Source organism: Anopheles coluzzii, chromosome 3, assembly GCF_943734685.1.
Source record: "Anopheles coluzzii chromosome 3, AcolN3, whole genome shotgun sequence".
NCBI lineage: Eukaryota > Metazoa > Arthropoda > Insecta > Diptera > Culicidae > Anopheles > Anopheles coluzzii.
In genome coordinates this window covers 42,626,043-42,646,808 of record NC_064671.1, presented here as the reverse complement: position 1 = coordinate 42,646,808, position 20,766 = coordinate 42,626,043, and the positions used below count along the sequence as shown (strand labels likewise).

The following is a 20,766-nucleotide window of genomic DNA, read 5'->3' as shown; positions in this document are numbered from 1 at the left end:
CGATTCCGATAACAATCCACACTCAATCCTGCTTTGAAAGCTTGGCACTCTCGGACTTCCTAGACTGTTGATGAAGATCGCACCTACTTAGTGAGACTGGAAATATGCTTAATATAAATGCTACTCGTTTTATAGAAATAATCTCTGGAGTGCTGCAGAATAGTAAACTCCACTGCTGTTTGTATCGTGTAAATATCACTCGCACTTACCGTTAATCTGCACGTACCGCAGATATTATTTATTTATATAATTCAAGTGATTGATAAGTGATAGTAATATTAATATGCAGCACTACATTGGCCATAGCAGGAGCCGGTATCTATCGGCCTCAGCACCATTTTTCGAACGAAAAACTTGGATCGGTCCGGTTGTCTTGTTGATATCATTTGACACTCATTTTGCCGTGGACTCATGTGCCGTGGTTCATTTTACCGTTTTTTTTTATAACTGGCGCTCACGAGCAAAATGAACTATGCTACAAAAGTTTGACGCAGATTATTGCTGCGGAGATTATCGAATATCAAAAAAAGGCCATACAGTACTGTTATTTTTTTAAACGTTATGTAAAAGCATATTGGTAAAAGTTGTGATTCTTTTCCAATGTTTATGGTGATAAAAAATAATTAATTAATTATTTAAAAAAAAAGTTTGCTTACGCTAAATACTAAACTCGACGGGAATCGAATTTTTGTAGGGGTATGAAAGAAATATTTATGCCGTCAGGTTAGCGTGTGCGCACATGGCATTTTTTCGATCGAAAAATGATGCTGAGGCCGTATATTTGAACAGCTCTGAATATATTGCAAAGTCAATTGCATCGGAGCTAGCATTGGACTCCGCCGGCATACGGATCACAGGGTCTGACCAACCAGCACTGGATCGAAGCCGAGTTATCTGCAGAGATAATGCGTAAATGTTGCGGGAGAGATAATGCGGGACAACAGAGACAGTGAGTCGATGGCACCATTGCACATTGGGCAAACGCCTGTATAAAACTCGAAAAACCAACTTCATCGCAGGTTAACACCATAATCATTTTCTTAAAATAGATACTTAAACTTAGTTGAAACCAAAAAATTTCACGTTTTTATCTTAAACTTACTGAGATATATCAAAGTGTAAACTTTGTGTTTTTTATCCCAAATTTGAGCTATTTTTCGACCGAACATAAACCATCATGTTTTAGTATATGATGGTTAGATTTTGATAATTAATGTGTCATTGGAAAGGTTTTTTGTCATACTTTGATGTAATGTCTGAATATTTTGCAAAAACTTGTTGTTAAAGTTCATTAATGATTGAAAACCAAACATCATTGCCGAATTTTTGGATATTTTCATTTTGGAGAGTGAATTTTTTTATGATTCGACTCGATTTCACTCGTGTGTCGTATATCATAGGAAAGATCAACATTTTTCCTACGTTTTGACGTTGAAATTAGCTGCGACCATCTGCGACCCCGAAAATTATTAAACTTTTTCTTGAAAATAGCGCGAGCGATTTTGACGTGTTGTTGTATGAGCCATTAACCACCAGTATCCAACTACCTGTCATAAACGGGCATTTGAAACAAACAGGCAAAAAACAAAGCTGAAGAGAGGAAAAATAGTTTAAAAAAGGTCGTAAGATAGGAATCAGCTCTTTTCCAAACAAACCATTAAAAAACACAACTTTTTTAGTGCGTAATACTTTAAAAATTCATGTTCAGTCAGAAACTTATTGCACCTTCGTTATAATTCCTAACACTTACTGTTGATGCTGTTAACTGATACGCAAGAATGCAATGTTGTGAGCGATAATTATTAAGTTTTATTCGCTGTCTTGACGATTTTAGTGTAGGACTACCCTGTATAGTAAGAACAATTGTATTAAATGAAGAAAAACTGCAATAGCACGAGGAATTGATTTTCATCCCGGCGTTTGTATGGCCGTTGCCCACTGTGCATTGAGATGACCACCGATGAAAAGGCACTGTATGTTGTGCGTCTCCTTGCGGCAAATGGCTCAAGGTCTATAAGACGGCCCCGTGCAGTATACGATGGAAGATAATCATCTATTATAAGCTGCTGATGCAAAGCTATCCTGTCAATTAGCAAAAAATCTACAGATCAAGTGGGAACCGAAGATCATATTGAACTCACTATTCATGCGAAGTTCTAGAAACTTGCTTGAAGTCAGCTTTGAAAAATGTATTATACTTAACCTTAGCCAATTTCGCCAGCCGCCAGCGCGTTCTAGCAGCTTAGACAGCGACAGAGATAATCAACCGATTAGCAATCTTCACATACGGCTAACTCGTGGGATTGGTAATATTATTTCCATGAAAATTCCTTTCTGCTCATTAGTCGTACTGGTATTGGAGTACGCATCCGTGACTTGATAGTCGCCGTCACCGGAACGCGATCGGTTACGCCGTTGCACTTTACTTGGCATTGAGTCATTCCAAGAACGTTCTAGCAATGCACAAAGTATATAGATATGTATACATGCGCTATGCGCTATGATATAGGTGCTGAGTAAGAAAACGGTCGCAAGCGCGCCGTTGATGTCACTCCACGTGCGGAGTCAGGTTCCAACGGGAACTCCACTTGAAGCAGGTTCCTACGACAACCAGGTGCGGTGTCGTATGTTCGGACGGACCGAACATGATCATCATAAACGTGGATGGCAATCCATAAGTTAGCTTTAGTCTTAGTCTAGCAGTTCGCAAATAAAGATCCCCAGTAATTTTTTTTTAAACTTACTCCGGGCAATCGTGAACATAATTATATTTATCATAAATTTACAAAACCGCTCACCTTCATTATCCTGAGCTACTTTCCTTGATCTGAACTTCGTTCGTTTTAAAGCGCTAGAACACCTCGTTTTGCAGGATTTGGGAACCGTTGAACGCGTTTTCACTATATGGATCCATTATACGTGATGTGTTATGAATTTGAACCATGCATTAAACGTAATTTGTCCATAAGCTAATCAATAATGTAAATCGTTATCCATTTGCGACAGGCACACTTAACAGAATTTATAAATTAACTCTTCAATAAATTTTGAGCTGAGAGGTATGACCGATTAATCTACGAATGAAATGAGATGTAAATTCACTTGTGAAATACATCCGCAGAGAAACATCCATTTCCGTCGTAGGCTAGTTCCTACATTGCCGATATAGGATGGTAGCAAATTTTCAAAACTCAAGAGAAAAATCCCATTCCATCAGGTGGGGATGAACTCATTCCATGAAACACATTTTCCGATGTATAATGAGGCCCAGTAATAACCAATACTGGGAAACGTGTGGTTTCTATCACACTGCATTTCAATGTGCGTCGGGGAATGCTCAAGAACAGTCCGCACACATGCCTCACCGACACATTAGCGCACCACCACCTTCATCTCGCGACCATAAAAGCGCTGAATCGGTTTCGAATCGACGCATCGGCATCGCTTTCCAACCGGCAAATATCTGCACAGACATGCACTTTCCTGTTTGGCGTATGAGTGTGGAAATGAATAAAAAAAACATACCTACATGCACATAAACTTACAATGCTTCTCTCGAAATGTAACCGATGTAAACGCGTCTCGCGAAGGAATGTTTGTGTTTGCAGAAAATCTGCGTACCGGCACTGGAGTTATTCGACAACGTTAGATAACCTACTCGGGGTAAAAAACGTTACCGTTTGCAGTTTTCCTCCCAATTTTAGAAGGGACAGAATTCCGTACGAGATAATTCGCAGATCAGCAAAAAACCATCCATCTCTCTCGCGAGCTATTTTCCCCCCATCATCCCCAACATCGAATGCACGACAACACACATTGATGATGCACTCACACGTGTCACAACACGTGACCACCGTTGGCCCTCTGGCAACTGCAAACGGAACGCATGCTTATTGTCAAAGGACCACCGCCATGCTAAAAGGCCGAAAATCCGGATCGACGACCATTTTATCAACTGGTGCACGACCCCCGTACGGTGGGAACATTTGCTGCAAAATGGCAATGAAAAACGAGCAAGCCATCCAGGCAAAGGTAGTTGGAGGTATTGGTCTGGTGAAGAAGCAAAAAAAAAACACCAAGGGACCAGCCGGATAACGGATGATGTTTCACGCATTCATAAATAAATAACGTGCGGCATAATTTATGCCGTTGCTGGACCGCGACGATGGCGTTTAAGCCTGTTGCACGCACCCCTGCCGCACAGCATCGTACGTGATATGAGCGAATGTGGATGCATTTTGCAAGCACGTTCCTGGTCTGTACGTTCCATAAAACCGAAACGGTTATGTCGATTGCATATTTCACTCGCGGCAAAATGTGGATTCATTTTTCGCCCGGGGGGGCATGACTTTTACCACGGTCACTTGCACGCTGTTAGCTTAAACGGTTGATTCCCTTTTTTGTTCTTATGCTAAGTTTTACATTGTTGCGAGTCATACTGTTACTGTTTTATTTTTAATAGTAAAATAACATATAATGAACATAGGTAATTATGAGCTTTTTTTTAGCACCTGTGATGTTTTTTTTTCATCACACTTTTTTACGTAATATTGCATGTCATTGCTGCCGGGAATAGATTATTTTCATTTGCGCGACAGTTTTTCTTAATCTGTTCACATTATACGTTTTGAAATACATTGGTAATTTTTCATTTTCAATATGTTACTAAATACGATTGTTAATTATTTAAATTAAATTGACATAATTTTTCAGTTTACTTTCTTGTTACTTGTATTTATAACCTGCCCCAACACTTACTACAATGCTAAAAAAATGTAGGACTGCAGATTCTTCATAGAACAATAGGCATATACACTGTCTTCGAGGCCAGTTTCTTATGTGAACGGCGTTTTTCAACAATCGCGCGAGGTTTTTTAACAGCCCAGCTGTCATAAGTAATGACAGCTGTTGAAAAACATCTGGCAGGTTTTGAATAATGCTGTTCACATTTAAAACTGAGTGAAAACCGGGAAACAGTGTAAGTACTATAACCAAGGACTATGTAGGAACGAGGTGAAGTAATGTAGAACGATTTGACAAGTAGCCAATAGTTCGTTACAGGCAGTTTGACATCTAAGAACCCTTTTCCATTCAAATTTTAATTGTGATAAAGATGATAAATTGGTCTGGTGATCACAAGAAAATTGTAAATTGGTTATTGAATGTTTCACCAAATGTATTGATGCCTCTTTTAATAATAAAGGTTTTACGGTTTGATGAGTTTTCCAGGGCTTTCTGCTGTCAAAAAGCATCCAAGATGGCCAAACCAATTTTGGCTAATTGGTCTTGGTCTTGACCTCGTTCCTACACACTCCTTTACTACAACCATGAAAATAACCGAGAACTCAGGAGTATTGTGTTATTTCATAACTTTTTACAAACAAAAAAACTACAACCTCTTAACAGTGATCCATAAAAATAGCACTAAACACGTCTAATGAAATGATCTTTTTGTTACTTTTGCATGTGTACATTTCCTTATGGTGAGAAACGTCTATAACCATTCAATTGATGATGGTTTTTTTCAATCTGTTCATTTATTTATTTTCATTTCATCAAAAGAAAGGTCAGCGTTTGGTGTACGCTATTAATAACCGAATCATGTTTTTGACAAAGTACCATCAAATGTCTCTTGCTGCGTCAGCCACATTTGAACCTTCGCTCAATCCAAGCAAGACTTTCCATCCCCGGACGATGCTTTTCAATCAAAAACCTATCAATTACCGCATCGAACGGAAACGGATAATCCCTAAAAGCTACAGGAAATTAGCGAACTGTTCCAAGCTGCCCACGTTGTTACCTCCAATCTCTCGACCACTGTTCTGCCGTGCGACGTCTTAATCTTTGCGCTTGTACGTACCATTTCTGCGTCAGCATGTCAGCCAGAAGTGATAAAGCCATCAAAGAGCATCTTATCCTCCCACCAACCCAACCATTCGGTTTATGAGATTTTCCGGCGTTCATTTCGGTAAACAGTTTCAGCCTCCGGCCAGCAGACGGCCAGACCAGACGCTCATACGGATGATAATTAACCTTATTAAATATGTCTCGCATCCGACACGGTGAACTAGTAGTAGTTGCCTGCTATGATAACCCACCTGAAGAAGTGGTAGCAGCAGTAAGCAAAGATCTATCCGTCAGTACATAAAGATCTATCATGGCCATCGTAGAGGGGGGGAGTGCGTAGGTTCGAGGCGTTGTATAGATAAATAAATTAAAGCCCTTCATCACGCACATATCGGGATGCACCCGTACACAGCGTAGTTGACCCCGGCAGACGTGGGTTGCATAAATGTGATTGAAAGTCAATTACTTACGATTCGCTTGCAGTCACGGTTCAAGTGCCGTTGCAAGTCAATAAATCGATCCGGTTCCGTTTGAGCATGTCGTTGACATGCTAATCTGGGTGGAAAATCCCGAAGGAAGCACCCGCAGTCCGCCATGGTGGTGTGCTGGGCTGTCCTTTTGACACATTAAATTGGTCTCGATGAAAATTTAATATTCAACTGACGAGTATTCGTGTTGCGCACGTTACGCTGCCCCTTTCTCTGAGCAGAGACCGACCTGAGTTTGGCTTGGTGCTGCTATGAATGAAAATTAATTACGCCTCTCGTTTCTGACTGAGGCAGCGTGTTTTCAGTTTGATTAACGAGGCGTATGGCATAATGTTGAACCCATTCATTGTAATGAATAAGATGCATGGTGTGCTTCCTGGTTTATTGATTTTTTTTAGTCACAATAGTGACTCATAAGCTATATAGGTGATTTAATACATGCATGAGCTTTAAAGATAACCAGAATTCAGTTAATTTTGTCACGCGTATTACATACTATAAGGCGATTTTCAACCACAGGGGACCGCCGCCAAACGACTGTATCTGGGACCGAAAAAATGTTCCCTTGCTTTGAGACGAAGTCTAAAGAGTCATATGTCAAATCTCAATACACCATACAGTCTTTCCGTTACGCTTGTTACTCGAATAATGCGTTCCAGGGCTATTCGCGAAATTCAAAATTTTGCGTAAGTCAAATAGCAGGTTTTTTAGCCAAAATAAGGATGATAAAAAGTTATTTATGATTTAATTCAATTTTGAAAAGTGCATTTTCACTGATTTCATACAATTGGTATAGAAGATTCGATTATTTGTATATATTTTGTGATTTCAAACTTTTAGCATAACTGCAATTTATTTTGAAGAAATTGTTGAAGGAAAATGTGCCAATTTGACGCATGAACTGTCAAATTTAAAAAATCGCGTAACGCGGGGAAAGTTTCATATCGTTTATTTTAACTTCTATGTATATTTTTTTCGAAAAGTCGTTTACAAAATATACTTAAGTTGGGGAGTCTTCATAAATGTGTGGGTAATTGTAATTTCCAACATCTATTAATTGCTGCTTAAAATTCCAAATAAAAAATTCAGGCAATTACACATACTTGCTTTCAGGTTGTCTAGGACTATTTATGTTGAAATTTCATTTAATAAAGGTTGATTTTTCAAAAACACAACGCCAGTATCCACACAAGCTCGGTACAGAAATGTGACTTAAGGATAAGAAAATAAATGTGTGATAAAAAGTACTTTAATCGCAGGTTGTATGTATCTTTTGTAACCTGAAATTAAAAAAAAAAGTTACTTGGCAAAATTAGATAAAACAGTGATAAGCCATATGATTTCCTAAAAAATCATTTATTGTTTTTCTTTTTGCTTTTTATAGTAGCATTTTTTATTATTGTGAACTCTAAACATGTTTATTTTTCACATTATTTTGTTTCAAAAATCATAACAAAAGAATATCATATGCATTATAATTTAGCACTACTTATATGCCTGCTTGCATTCACTTCTCAACATACATCAAATGATGTGAACTAGTCCGTAAAACAATCAATCCTAAGTCTGCTTCAAACCACCGGCAATGACCTGGCCTTAAGTCAACAAGCACACCAGATTTCCTATTGCACACATATATCAAAAACCAATCGCCATTTTCGTATTTTCCCTTCCTGCACACCATCACCGTTCGATCTAACTGAGCCCTCTAACCCACATTCTTTACCACAGCTTGAGTTATTTAGTTGCGGGTGAGCCCATAGACATCTCATTCCTTCAATAAATTTTGCTTATTTATTATCCAAACAGCAGCAGACTGGTTGGGCTGTGTGTGATTTCATAAGAGCAAACTGCATCGTCTCGCAGGCTGCCTCTTACAAGCTTGCTAGGTTAGCATTGACATCGTTGCACAGGCAAACAAGAAAACCACTTGCATTACAATAGGACCATGATGCACCGGTTGCACCAGCTGATGCCACAAAACCAGCCATTGTTATTATCATCGTCAACTCCACTGAAAAGAGGAGCACTCGCTGGTAGTACAAAACAATGGGCTAATGGGTAGATGAAATAGTCACTTAACTATCGTTTAGTGGCGTTATGGTGAAGGTGGTACGTTCAGTGGAGTCGGAGGAAAGATCACATTTAAACCATCTGTTGAATTAGTTTTTTTGTTGTCGTTAAATGCTTACAGACAAGGTAATATCATTTAAAGATGATATAAAATAAATTTGTATTTTTTCTACCATTGTTATCAACATTTTTATCAGTTTCAAAAAGCCACCTCTTTTTCTAGAAAAAAGTTCCATCAGATCTTACCGATTCTATCTTTTTCACAACAATGCATAATTTGTTATTCATATTATTTTACTTTTTTATAATTTCTACTTTTAGTATATTCCTATCCCATTTTTTTGTTTTTTTCTTTTTTGTTACTCTTTTAATTTCCTTTTTCTATCTCCTATTTCTAGCGCTTCAATTTTAAAATAGCACGGGCGAATAGAAACGCAAAAAGCACGTTTTCGTTTTTAGCACAGTTGCATCCGTGTATTTTGCACCGTTTTTCACATCATCATTCGTCATGCTCCTACGCTTAAACGTTTTATATCTTCTCAAAACGAATTGTCGTTAGAGTATGAACGTGCCCACGTACTAACGTCACCTTTTGCTGTCATGTTTGTTTTAACAAAAAATAAAAAAACAGCATATTCTTCTTTTGACTTCACTCACAATTTCTATCTGTCCTCGTTGCAGAGCTTTGCAGCTTGTGACATGTCATCCGCTTTATCTTGGACGATCTTGCTACTGCTCAGAAGCGTACGGCTTCTACCGTACCGTCTGCAGCGTACTTGCTCTTGGTTTAAAGACGACTGAAAGCAAAACGTTGAATCAAAGTCGCATATCAAGCAGCGATGGTAGAATAAACAAAAACTGGGGATGCACCGGCTGACAAATATTGCTTATGAATTTCAAAAAAGTGAACCCTATGGAGGAGCTTTTTTGCTGCGTTTGCTGTTGATTTTTTCCTCTTGCAATTTATAACTGTTTCATTTTCTGTGTGCCACCTAGAAGAAAGGTCGAAAAACTTTCTTTTTCAGAGCAATCAAATGCCTCGAATTATTTATGTCACCTAAAAAGGATATGCTTCCCTGCTAATAGCACCTCTATCTATCGATACACAGCGTGTCTTGCTTCACAAACCTTTTGACCGCGTACAAAATGATAACTCTCCATTATCACTCAATTAAATGGCCCAATTTATATGTTAATTTTTGTGCAGGCCCTCTACCCGGCTAATTCCAGCGAGTAATTTGATGCCTCCAAATCGACGCTGCCATCTCATTTTCCACACCTTGTTTGGCCTATAAATCTACCATTTTCACTCAATTTGCGTCATAAAACATTACCAGAGTGGTCGGTTCCACTGTTTTGAACCCCAAACCCAGCAGAACCCCTTCCTCACATACGTGGCACGCACACCCGTTGGGAGGGGGGGGGGCAAAGTTTTCCCATTTTTCAAATCATTTTCCTTGAAGTGGAACCCTCATTTTATGTGGAGAAAACTTTCCTGTAACAGTCACCGACCGTAAATGTGTTGTAAGCTCAGTAGTACGGTACGGTTCCCATTTCGGACAGGTGCACCGGATTGATGGGGAAAGTGCTTTGAATGAACGTGTTTCATCATTGCCGCAACCCAACTATTCATCGATCGTGCCCAACCCCTGTTCTACCGATCAAACACCAAGGTAACTGGCCAACAAATTTCATTTTCATGTGATTGATAACCAATTCCAGGAGGCTTCCAAAGGACATAAGGTTATTGTGATATGACTACAAGAAAGTGACGCAAAATTTCGCTATTGTATCGCACAAACTATGCCACGCTTGGCTTTCGTGGAAATTTACAAACGTATCCTGATACCGCTATAAAATTTCACAGATCGGAACTTACTTGCACCAATATTTGGAAATTTACAATGAACGTACAATGAACGATTGTCTATTGAAATGTTGGATGTCAACAATGAAATGTTGGAAATGGAGATATCAAACGATCGCTTTCCTTTGACGGCACGATGTCCGGATGCTTCCGGGAAGCGTTATTTTAACCGCAGAACTGTGCGGCTGTCTGCTTGATTTAGGATTTCGAACTTAGGAGCGCTGACGAACATCCTCATCGCTGACTGCTGCAAATCGAGAACAAATTCCATGTTATCATATACTTGCACCGGCAAGCAAGCATTGTGGGAAATAGCATTTACACGGCTCCTCGTCCGTCTTGACTAGCTAATCCCACTTCAGAGCTACTCTCAATGTCCATCAATCGCTCGAAACGCTTGCTTCAAAACCACAAAACTCCATTCACGATGCCGCGCTGAGAGCATCACCAGTCATCGTTTATCATGAAGAAATTAATTGAGTGCTACCGGATCGTGATACAGGAGCTGCTGATTTGACCTACCTAAACGTCCGTGAAATGTCCCACAGGACGGTTTGAGAAAGGTAATGTACACTTGGCGAACTGCTTGGCAGGAAATTATCGACCATCGTGGTGTTGAGGTTGATGCGTAGACTGTACACGTGCGTCTTGTGTCCAATACGTTAAGATAGCAGCTAATTGGGATAAATGACATTGCATTTGCTATCCATTTGAGACATCATACTTTGTCCCTAGCGTTAAAATCCGGGGGGTATGCAACAGGATCCGGGTTTACAATCTGCTCCCCACAGAAGCTGTCACTTTCGAATGGCATTTTGTTCTATTCTAGGAAAAGAAAATTGTGATCTGCTCGTGGCAACAGTGATGGTGGTCAACAACACTAACGGAAAATGTTTCCCGCACACACACACAAGCATCGCTATGGCGAACAACAGAAAAGGTTAAAATGTGTTTTTCTCGCCTACCGTTCCAGGAATGGTACGCCCTGGTGATGGCACTGCTGTCCGGTTTTCTGCTGCTGAGCACCTCGACCCTGGTCGCCATCACCGTCCTGGTGACGACGGAGCTGCACGGCCCGAGCCGCAAATTGATTGCCGCCACCAACCTGGCCACCGGTATCTCGGGCAGCATTGGGCTGAGCTGGTTTCTGCCCATCCTGTGCGCCACCTCGACGCCGCTCGTGTACAACGTGATGGTCGAATCGCCCGCGCACTGGTGGCACGCGTCCGATTCCTTCGGCTTTGTGCTGTTCGTCGTCATCGAGGCACTGTTCGTGGTGCTGTTCGTGCTGCTCTTCATTACCCTCATCAAGCGGCTGCTCTATCTCGCCCGGAAGCATGACAAACACAACACGTCCCTGCTGCGCAGGTAAGTAACAACACCAAACCCGCCCGCCCGTCCGACCGATCATAATTCGCGCGAAACCATTCGAATGGTTTGAGTTGTTACCCCCGTCGTTCCGATAACGATGGTAGCCTTCAAGTGCACGTCTTGACATTCGATACAACGCTATTGCTTGTGCGGTATAATATTCTCGTTGCAACGATGTGTTTACTCCCCATCGGCATTTTTCTTCTTATAAAAATATACTCAACCAAGATTGTTCGCATCGACTGAAGAGTTCGATTGTTGAACTTTAGTTGTTCTGTAGCAATACTTGGAAACGTTTGAGATTCGTTCTACAATTCTGTTCTCAGAATGGGTGGAAAATGCTTCCTTTCATCTATGGATGATACTTTTGTAGCTTTTATTTAGAGAACTGATGAAATATTGCGCCTACATTCAATGATCATTTGCAGAGCACTTATACATGCCTTTATTTAACCGATTGATCAATTTCCCCTTTGATTCCAATTCTTATTGCTGTCATTTTGAAAGCTAAAATTATTTAACTGAAATTTGTCACTATTTTAAATATATTTTAAAATATATTTGAAAAATAAGAATTTTTAGTAGAGAGAGCTTCATCGAAATATTCCACCGATGACTAATATAAACAAATAAAATCTCTGGAAAGCTTTTACTGAGTGCCTGAACTTATGCAAACTGTTAACCACGGAATATTTGTTTATACTTAGTATAGCTTTAGGCGTTATGTATCATAAATACCATTCAGACCAGAGTTGTTGAACAAGACAAATGAAGCCGGGAGTTCAACATTTGAATTAATGAAACAAATTTCAGCCGTTTACTGTTTAGAAACCGTTTTACAACTATGTTAGATTTAAAATTTAATTAAAACGTCCTGCCTTGTTTTTCTGCGACACAGCAGCCATAATGTATCTAGACTAGTGATGCGATTTGTGAAACTTTTAAAAAAGTGGCTCACGGCTATTCACTCTGTTACAAGAGTTGAATCTTAAATGGACTCTTTTGACTCCTTCACAGCGGCGGATCTAACGGTAAGCAGACTAGGTGGTCGCCTGGGGCGCCGTAGATTGATAGTCTATAGCAGCGGTCGGCAATCTTTTGAGGCAAAGGGCCAAATTTAGTTAATGATCTAGCCGCGGGCCAGGAGAAAGCGGGTTTTCTATTATTATGATTTAATTATTACATTAAATAATTTTAGAAACAAAATAATTGGTTAATGATATCAAGCAATGCGATTGGTATTATTGCTGTTTTCCTATAATTGTGTCATCCAAGAATGGTTCAACATTGATAATACTTACTAAAAAAAAATAATAGATAAAAATATTAATCAGAAAATTTCGTATGCAATCTTCATTCCGATAATCTTATTGTGGTGTTAAAATAATGTTAATATTACATGACGGTTACATTAAAAAGAGGACAACAATTGTCGATATTGCATGGGTTTATCTTGACCCGCACTAACAACACGTTAATTGTACTTTGAGTAGTAGTATCCCATTAGTTAGCAGACAAAATTTGACTCCTCTATCAGTCGAACTCTAACCATGATGGCCAAAAAAGTGAATGGCCAAAAGCGTAACAGGTTGGCTGATAAGTCCCTGGTCTAACAAAGAAAAACACATTTTTTTGTCAAAATTCATTTTTATTATTCAACATAGTTCCCTTCAAGAGCGATACAACGATTATAACGACCTTCCAATTTTTTGATACCATTTTGGTAGTACTCCTTCGGTTTTGCCTCAAAATAGGCCTCAGTTTCGGCGACCACCTCTTCATTGCAGCCAAATTTTTTCCCTGCGAGCATCCTTTTGAGGTCTGAGAACAAGAAAAAGTCGCTGGGGGCCAGATCTGGAGAATACGGTGGGTCGGGAAGCAATTCGAAGCCCAATTCATGATTTTTTGCCATCGTTCTCAATGACTTGTGGCACGGTGCGTTGTCTTGGTGGAACAACAAAATAACAAAAGTTGCTTGACAAAAGACGCTCTGTCTCACAAACTAATTGACATACAGACGTCAAATTTTGACACGAATCATTTGAAGGTTGGTACTATATAAAAAAGCCGGTCTCGTAGTACAGTCGTCAACTCGTACGACTTAACAACATATCCGTCATGGGTTCGATCCCCAAATAGACCGTGCCGCCATACAGGGTTTTCAATGATATTATTGACATGTTCAGCGAGTTGTTGATTCGTTCGGGCATATAATTGACACTTTCAGCGAGATATTGAATTGTTCGTAAGCAGGCATTGACATGTTCAGCGATTCTGTAGTGCTGTCATTTGTTTTGTTTACACACTGTGCCGCAGGGTTCAATTTTTTATTCTTAGAAGTCCTAAAAGTAGCTAATAATCATTCCCCAAGCTGTTTAATACATAAATTAGTTAAAACAAACATATTTTTACGAAAACCGTCTGTTTACCTTCTGATGAGAATGATCCAAGCTGCAGTCCGAGGGGTACGAAAGTGACAGCTCTATAGTGTCGCCGATCTTGTCAACGCCTGCTTCCGAAGAATTCAATATCTCGCTGAAAGTGTCAATTATATGCCCGAACGAATCAACAACTCGCTGAACACGTCAATAATATCATTGGAAACCCTGTAAGAAGGATTCACTATCCTGCTATGTGGGGAAATCAATTAGTCACTGAAAGCTAAAGCTCACTAGTGGTTCAGGCAGGCCTTGACCGACAACGGTTGTTAAGCCAAAGAAAAAGACTACAGCAATTATCCGCAGTACGCGATACTCGATATACGCGAATTCGCAGTACGCGATTCCTCTAAATTTGACAGCTCCATTTGTTTTTTGCAAATATTTTAATTATTTGAAATATTGTATGCTTTTTTTGAATTTCCTTAGTGTTCTTAATGCATTTTGCATTAAATTTGTGCAAAAGATACCTGTTTTATAACAAAAAACTTCAATGCAAAACTCTGTTGCAAAACGCGATCAAAGAATGGCACCCCGTAGCGTCCAAAATGGACTCCGTGCGGAAGTTTGTGGACGTCGTATATAATAAGTAATACCCGTTTTGGCATTTCGGTCGCCAACATCTTGGCACTATTAGGCAACAATCAAAGCATCGAAAGAAAGCCCAGGTTCATTTTTGAGGTTTCAATTCAAATAAAGCTGAAATGGAGACAGAGGGTCAGGTCAAGTGCCTACATTACTGCGTTAGCTGGACCGGGATATAGATGCAACCCACCAAACAGTAAAATAATACCTGGGAAACATGAAGAAACAAATCAGGAATTAGAAATCGCATCCACTGGCTTCGCAGTGGCAAACAATTACGCAAAAACTCAATGCAATCATTTCAGGTGAATTTCGACAGAATTTCGATATAACACCATAGTGCGCAAACTGGTCCAACATCCGTCACATGTGTCCCATCGATTTTTTTCTACGCCAACGTGATGCAAAAACTCTACTCTAATAATTTTGTAGCGAAAACTTTGGAGGAATTGATGAAAATCAAAGGTAGAACTTAAATCATGCTTGTCTTCGTCCACCATGGTGGACCTGGAATTCCTAATAACTGACGAAAGGCAATTTGCAAAGTCTTGAACTTATTTGTGCAAGTGATCTGAAATAATTCCCTTTAAACAGATGTAAATGTAAAGAAATTATCTTTCCTAGTTTTTTTCTACAGCCAGTCGAAATGGCATATTTTTTCATGCAAAAGCCACGGGGTTATTGACCTCGAGTTCGAACCATCGTACTTTTTCAACTTATAATTAAAGTATTATGGAATGATGGACCGTTCAGTATCTTTAATTGAAAGTTGTACGATGGTTTAATATGGTATACTAGAAGATCTTCAGTAATTTGTATACGATCGTTTCTTCCCATCTTTCAAAATCAGTCAAATCTTTTCGCGGGCCGGATTGAATGTTGCGGCGGGCCGCATTTGGCCCGCGGGCCGGACTTTGCCGACCGCTGGTCTATAGTATGCACTATGTATACAAGTTGACAGAGTGTTAGGGACTAGGGCCCCCTGAAGGCTGGACATTGGGGCACCGAGACTGGTGCAACATGAGGCTGCTTTCCACATGGCCCACGATTCTTTTTCTTTCACGCATGTATTAAAATTTTCAAATATTGTACTACTCGATTTTTTTATTTGTTGCTGCACTTGAAAAGCTACGAGTATATCCATTGAAATGGAATCTTGGGGCTACAAAGTTTGCCGACCACTGGTGAAGGACTATTTAAAAAAATGATTCTCTTATTATCTCTCGACTGCTCTCTTCATGCCACGGTTTTTATTGCTTATCAAGAATAAGTGTCACACACACACACAAAGAGTCTGCCATTATCACACCCTTTCAAACAATTCTTTTAGTGTTTTTTTGTAAGCTGTTATTTTGCACTTGCTTCTTTTATTTTCAGAAATGAATAACCTTTCTTGCAGGCAAATAAATAACCGTATGGAGAAGCAAAAACAAAGGGAAAGAAAAAACATTACACCAAAAAGTTGCGAACATTTTTCAATACGTCAAGTCAATTGATCTATTATAAAAGCTATACTAGTCTGGGACCCACACTTCACACGATTTAAGTGGTCCTTAATGACAAATTTAACAACAAACGATCAATTCTATCTGCATATTACAGCAATTTCTGTTTATCTTTTCCATCTTATCTTTTGCTTATAAGATCGGAAATTACATGAAATATTCATCATTTCACTATGATGAATATTATGGCAATAATGTGATTTACATGTAATGTACAAAATGTACAGCTACTAATATACATTATTTTTAACACAAACAAATACTTCTTTCGTCTCACACTGTAACCCTTTTTTTTCTAGAGAGAGTCTCGAATGATTTGTAACGAGAGAAAAGTGTTCTCCCAGTGTTCTTCCATTTCATTTGTTTACTGTTCTCGAGAGATCTCCTGTTCGACTCCTGTATTATTATCAATCAGAATCGACTCTCTTCATGAGTTGAATCTTTCGACTCCTTTGCAACTCTTGCAACGGACTCCTTTGCAACTGACTTGAATCTTCTTACTACTTTACTACTTTAGTTATGCAAATCATGGGTCCAAGGGTGATGTATTGACTTATAATAAGGAAACATTTGTATGTTCACGGAAAGAGGGGACATTAAGCCAGCGTACAAACCCCAAAATGTAAACATCGCTAACGGAGCACAGCACTTTGTAATAAGTACCCGAAGAAATATATTCAGAATTCAGTTAACAGCACAGATTGCGGAGTCAGAATTTATTGTTCTACATCTACAAATCACTCAGCTGTCAAATCTTGTACAGAGTCCTTGGTGGGTAGCTCTTACTTGACACTTGTCAGCGTTCTCAGGTGTATTTGGTATCGTGCTGATTTTTGCTACCTTTGAAACTCGAATCGCGAGTTTAAGGTAATCTAGTGTAGGGCGCAATCCTACACATAATGAATGCACTCTTTTTTACCCATCACCAATCAAGATCTGTATGTTGACTTTTTGTGACTTTTTATCCATCAGCCCAATAGCCAAGACCTGTACAAATGGCAATCGAATCATATCCGAATCAGCTTAAAAGTGTTATCGCGTTCGTTCATATTCCACTGGTTTGTCCCGTTCACGACTTTAATTTTATTTTTACAATATTATATAGATTGCATACTATCAGGCGGTCTCTCTAATTTAAGAAATACATAAAACATCCGGACCAGTTTAAATGACGTACACTTTTTGAATGTAAAAAGAGTAAAAAAAATCCTTTTTAAAAAAAAGATATGTTTCTTATTTGCTTACGATTTATTCAGTTCCTTTGACTAATGGAGCATAAATTATGTGTTTTTTTCATTTGCTACATCATCATTTAGAGCTTATTTGATATTCAGAACTTTAAACCCTCCGCCTATCCCTGTTTGCTTTAGGGCACAAGCCAGTCCATTTGGGAACGTCACCGCCCACGAATCAAACCTTAAAGTTCCTCGAGGAGATCCTATCAATATCGCTCCCATGCAAATAACATTCATCGATGCCAGAGGCCTCCGTTGGGCACGTTTAACTCTTTAAGCAGATAATATCCGTCCATTGGGACGGCAAAGGACCTAACAACGATCCGGGAGCCTTTTTTCCTATCCTGCACACCTCCTCCTCCTCCTCCGACACACACTCACTTTCTGGGTCAACAAAGGACAATCGGTCGTGAACACCATTCCGGTACGGAAATATCGGTGCTGAAGTCTCCGGTCCTGCCGCTCTGCGCACGTCCGCGACAAAGTTTGCTCTAGTTCTTTTGATTTTCTTTTTCTGCTGTTGTGTTCAGCTCCGTATCCGATTCAGCTTGCCTCTGCCCTTAGGCCGAAGTTCAGCCAGTCCAATAGAATTTATTAAATTTGTTTTCCATATGGCCTACGATGGATTCCACTGGACAGCATCATCCGTGTGACGGTGGAAGGAAAATGGGCAACGGCAAACGTGTGTTACCCCTCCAGGCGGTTGCGAGTGAAGAGAAAACGATGGCAGCCAGAGGGAAACCTTTCCGATAATCTGATTACAAGAAAAATCGAACGCTCCAACGAGCAAAGGATGCGCACTGACGATGGCAGATGAAATCATTCTATTCGTCCGTCGTTTCACTTTTTCGATCCTTTCGACCTGCGTGTCGAGATGGGTAAGCTACTGTAGCTCGTGGATAAGCTTCGACGTATGGTCGTCCCTTCAGCTACTGCGAGGCATTACCAGAACCGAAGGAGATCTGCACTGACTTGTTGAGCTTGCTACGGTGGTATGTACACCTTTTGGGCAGATTTTTCTCTCCGCGGGAACTGGTTCAATCTCATACGGCCTGCTTCTCGGGGTCCTGTGGATGTGCTAGACCGATTATATCGATATCATCGTACCTTACCTTAGTGCGTGTTTCTATTGCCGCTTGAGGGACCCGTTCGCAGGGTGTTCTCGCTCCTACGCAAAACCATCTATTTATTTATGAACCCCAAAACCAAAACCCACCGCACATGCTACCCCCTACTCTGTTCTCCGTTCGCCCAAGGACTTTCCATGAGGCTGGGAAAGCGAAACAAACACCCTATTGGTTGCCTATGGTAAACCAGAGAAACAACAGCCATACACAAGCTTCTTGGAAACATCTACGAAAGTTCCTGCCCCCTGTACGGCACGTGTGTGTCTGTGCCCGTATGGTAAAGCAGTGTCGTGATGTTTCCGTTCCGTTCCACCACAGATCACCGAAGTAAAACAAAAATACCTTTTAACCATCGGCGATTTCGGCTCCCTTTCTCTCCTAGCCGTCATTATTCAATTCAGCCTAACTGTTGCGAAGCATATTGGCTTGCATATACTCATGCGACCCCATAATGGATAAGACATATAAGAAGATTCACGCCCCGGCGGTTCTCTAACGCATTAGCGAGGGAGAAATCGATGGAGAAAATTCAATAAACGTCTTTGTTTATTATTGTTGCTCCGCGGAGATGGTAAATAGCGAGCGCTATTTGTGGCCCATTTTTGTGGCCATTAGGCAAGTGCTGTATTTCAATAATGTAATAAGCATTTTAATGTGATAGGTACAGTAAGCAAAGCTTAAGGTAAAAGTTTAAATTGCATTATAAAGTTTTTGGACTATTCAACTTGATGCTTTTATTTAAATATTTCTGTAGGTTTCATTTATTTAGACCCTTGATGTCAAATTCATTTTAGGTAGTGGGCCGATATGCATGTAGGCAACATTTTGCAGGGAGAAAGAGAACTTGTTTCCAATTTAGGTGAATAACACCTAAAAAGAGGACAAGGGGGTGACATTTGTTTTCCTTCAAGTGTGTTAATATACTTTAGCAACCGTAAAATAGGTTAGTTTCTGGGATTTTTTTTTAAATGCACCATTTTCCATCTACAACAATTATTTTTGGCCAAAGTTTGAGAATTCTTTCGACACTGCGCTCGGTGCAGTATGGAACTTATGTTCGGCATAGAAAACGGATCATTAACGCTAAAGCAAATTTATATTTTACTACAGTCAACTCTCTCTCTTATTTGAGAGGCGATGGGACTGGCGAATAAGAGGGGTTTTCAAATTACAGAGGTTGAAAGTGAATGAAAGGTCAAGCAGTGAATGAAAGGTACAAACAAGAAAGAGACAGAAGATTTAGTATGCAGCCTTAACTGTTGCTATAGGAAACTGCGAACACGATTGCCAATTTGAACATACATCATTCAATAACCATGGCAACACTATACAAAATAAGAGGGATACAGATTTCAGAGGTTTTCCAAATAAGAGGAACAAAAATGTACTGGAAATCAAGGGACTGTGCAAAATGTTCAAATAAGGGAGGTTTAAAAAAAAATTTTTTTCGAAACTTGCAGAGTTTACTAACTAGGTGGAGTACACTGTAATCAACAGGGCTCTTGGAGGGCAGATCATAAAATCTACCGATGGTCTTGTCCGTGTAAATACTATTAGTCAAATATGTCAAATTGCCATGGTATGTGTATTTGGCATGTCTGCTTTAGACGAATTATAAGTTAACTAGTACGTAGCGGAATTTGGGGCAAGTGTGCCATACGGGGCAAGAGTGCCACCAAGCATTTGTCCTTAAAAACTTTAGTTTAATGATCAATTGTGTATACAGTTGGTTGCTTTCCTATGACTAGGTATACTGAGCCGACAATTTTATATAGACCAATCGAAATTTCCCATTGTTTTGAACTGATTTATGTTGAGTTTCAAAATTGAGCAGAATATTATAATTTTTTAATCCAACCAAATAAGCTCTCAAAAATCATGCGAACAATCAACCGAGAAAATATTTACACCACCGTATAGCTGAGAAAACGTGAATTTTTTTGTGGGGTTAGTTGAAAAAAACTTTCTTTATGTCACTGAAAAATTCAATTTCAAAAAAGTTACAACTTTTGGCACAAAAGAGCCATCTCTATTTGTGGCAAGTGTGCCACCATCTTTCATAGGCGAGAGCTGTCAAAAATGTAAACATTGTTGTAGCGTTCAGCGGTATGGTGCGCTTTTACGAGCGGTTTCTACTCCGGAAAAACAGACCAGCAACAACCCATATTGCGATACAGATTGTGATGAAAAGGGGTTCATTGGTGACTCAAGACATGTAGGAATACATACA

At 39.7% G+C, this 20,766-nt stretch overlaps 2 protein-coding genes across 5 annotated transcripts in view; both read left to right on the top strand.

Moving 5' to 3' along the window:
- The window catches only part of LOC120956499 (protein obstructor-E), a 216,559-nt gene that overhangs the window by 117,809 nt on the left and 77,984 nt on the right, over positions 1–20,766 (top strand). The window lies entirely within an intron of this gene.
- LOC120956508 (uncharacterized) overlaps positions 1–20,766 on the top strand; it is a 208,100-nt gene that overhangs the window by 166,449 nt on the left and 20,885 nt on the right. For both annotated transcript variants that reach the window (XM_049608105.1, XM_040378010.2), the window contains exon 20: positions 11,249–11,643. In XM_049608105.1, coding sequence (XP_049464062.1) covers positions 11,249–11,643 — 395 coding nt within the window. The remainder of the gene's footprint in view (positions 1–11,248; positions 11,644–20,766) is intronic.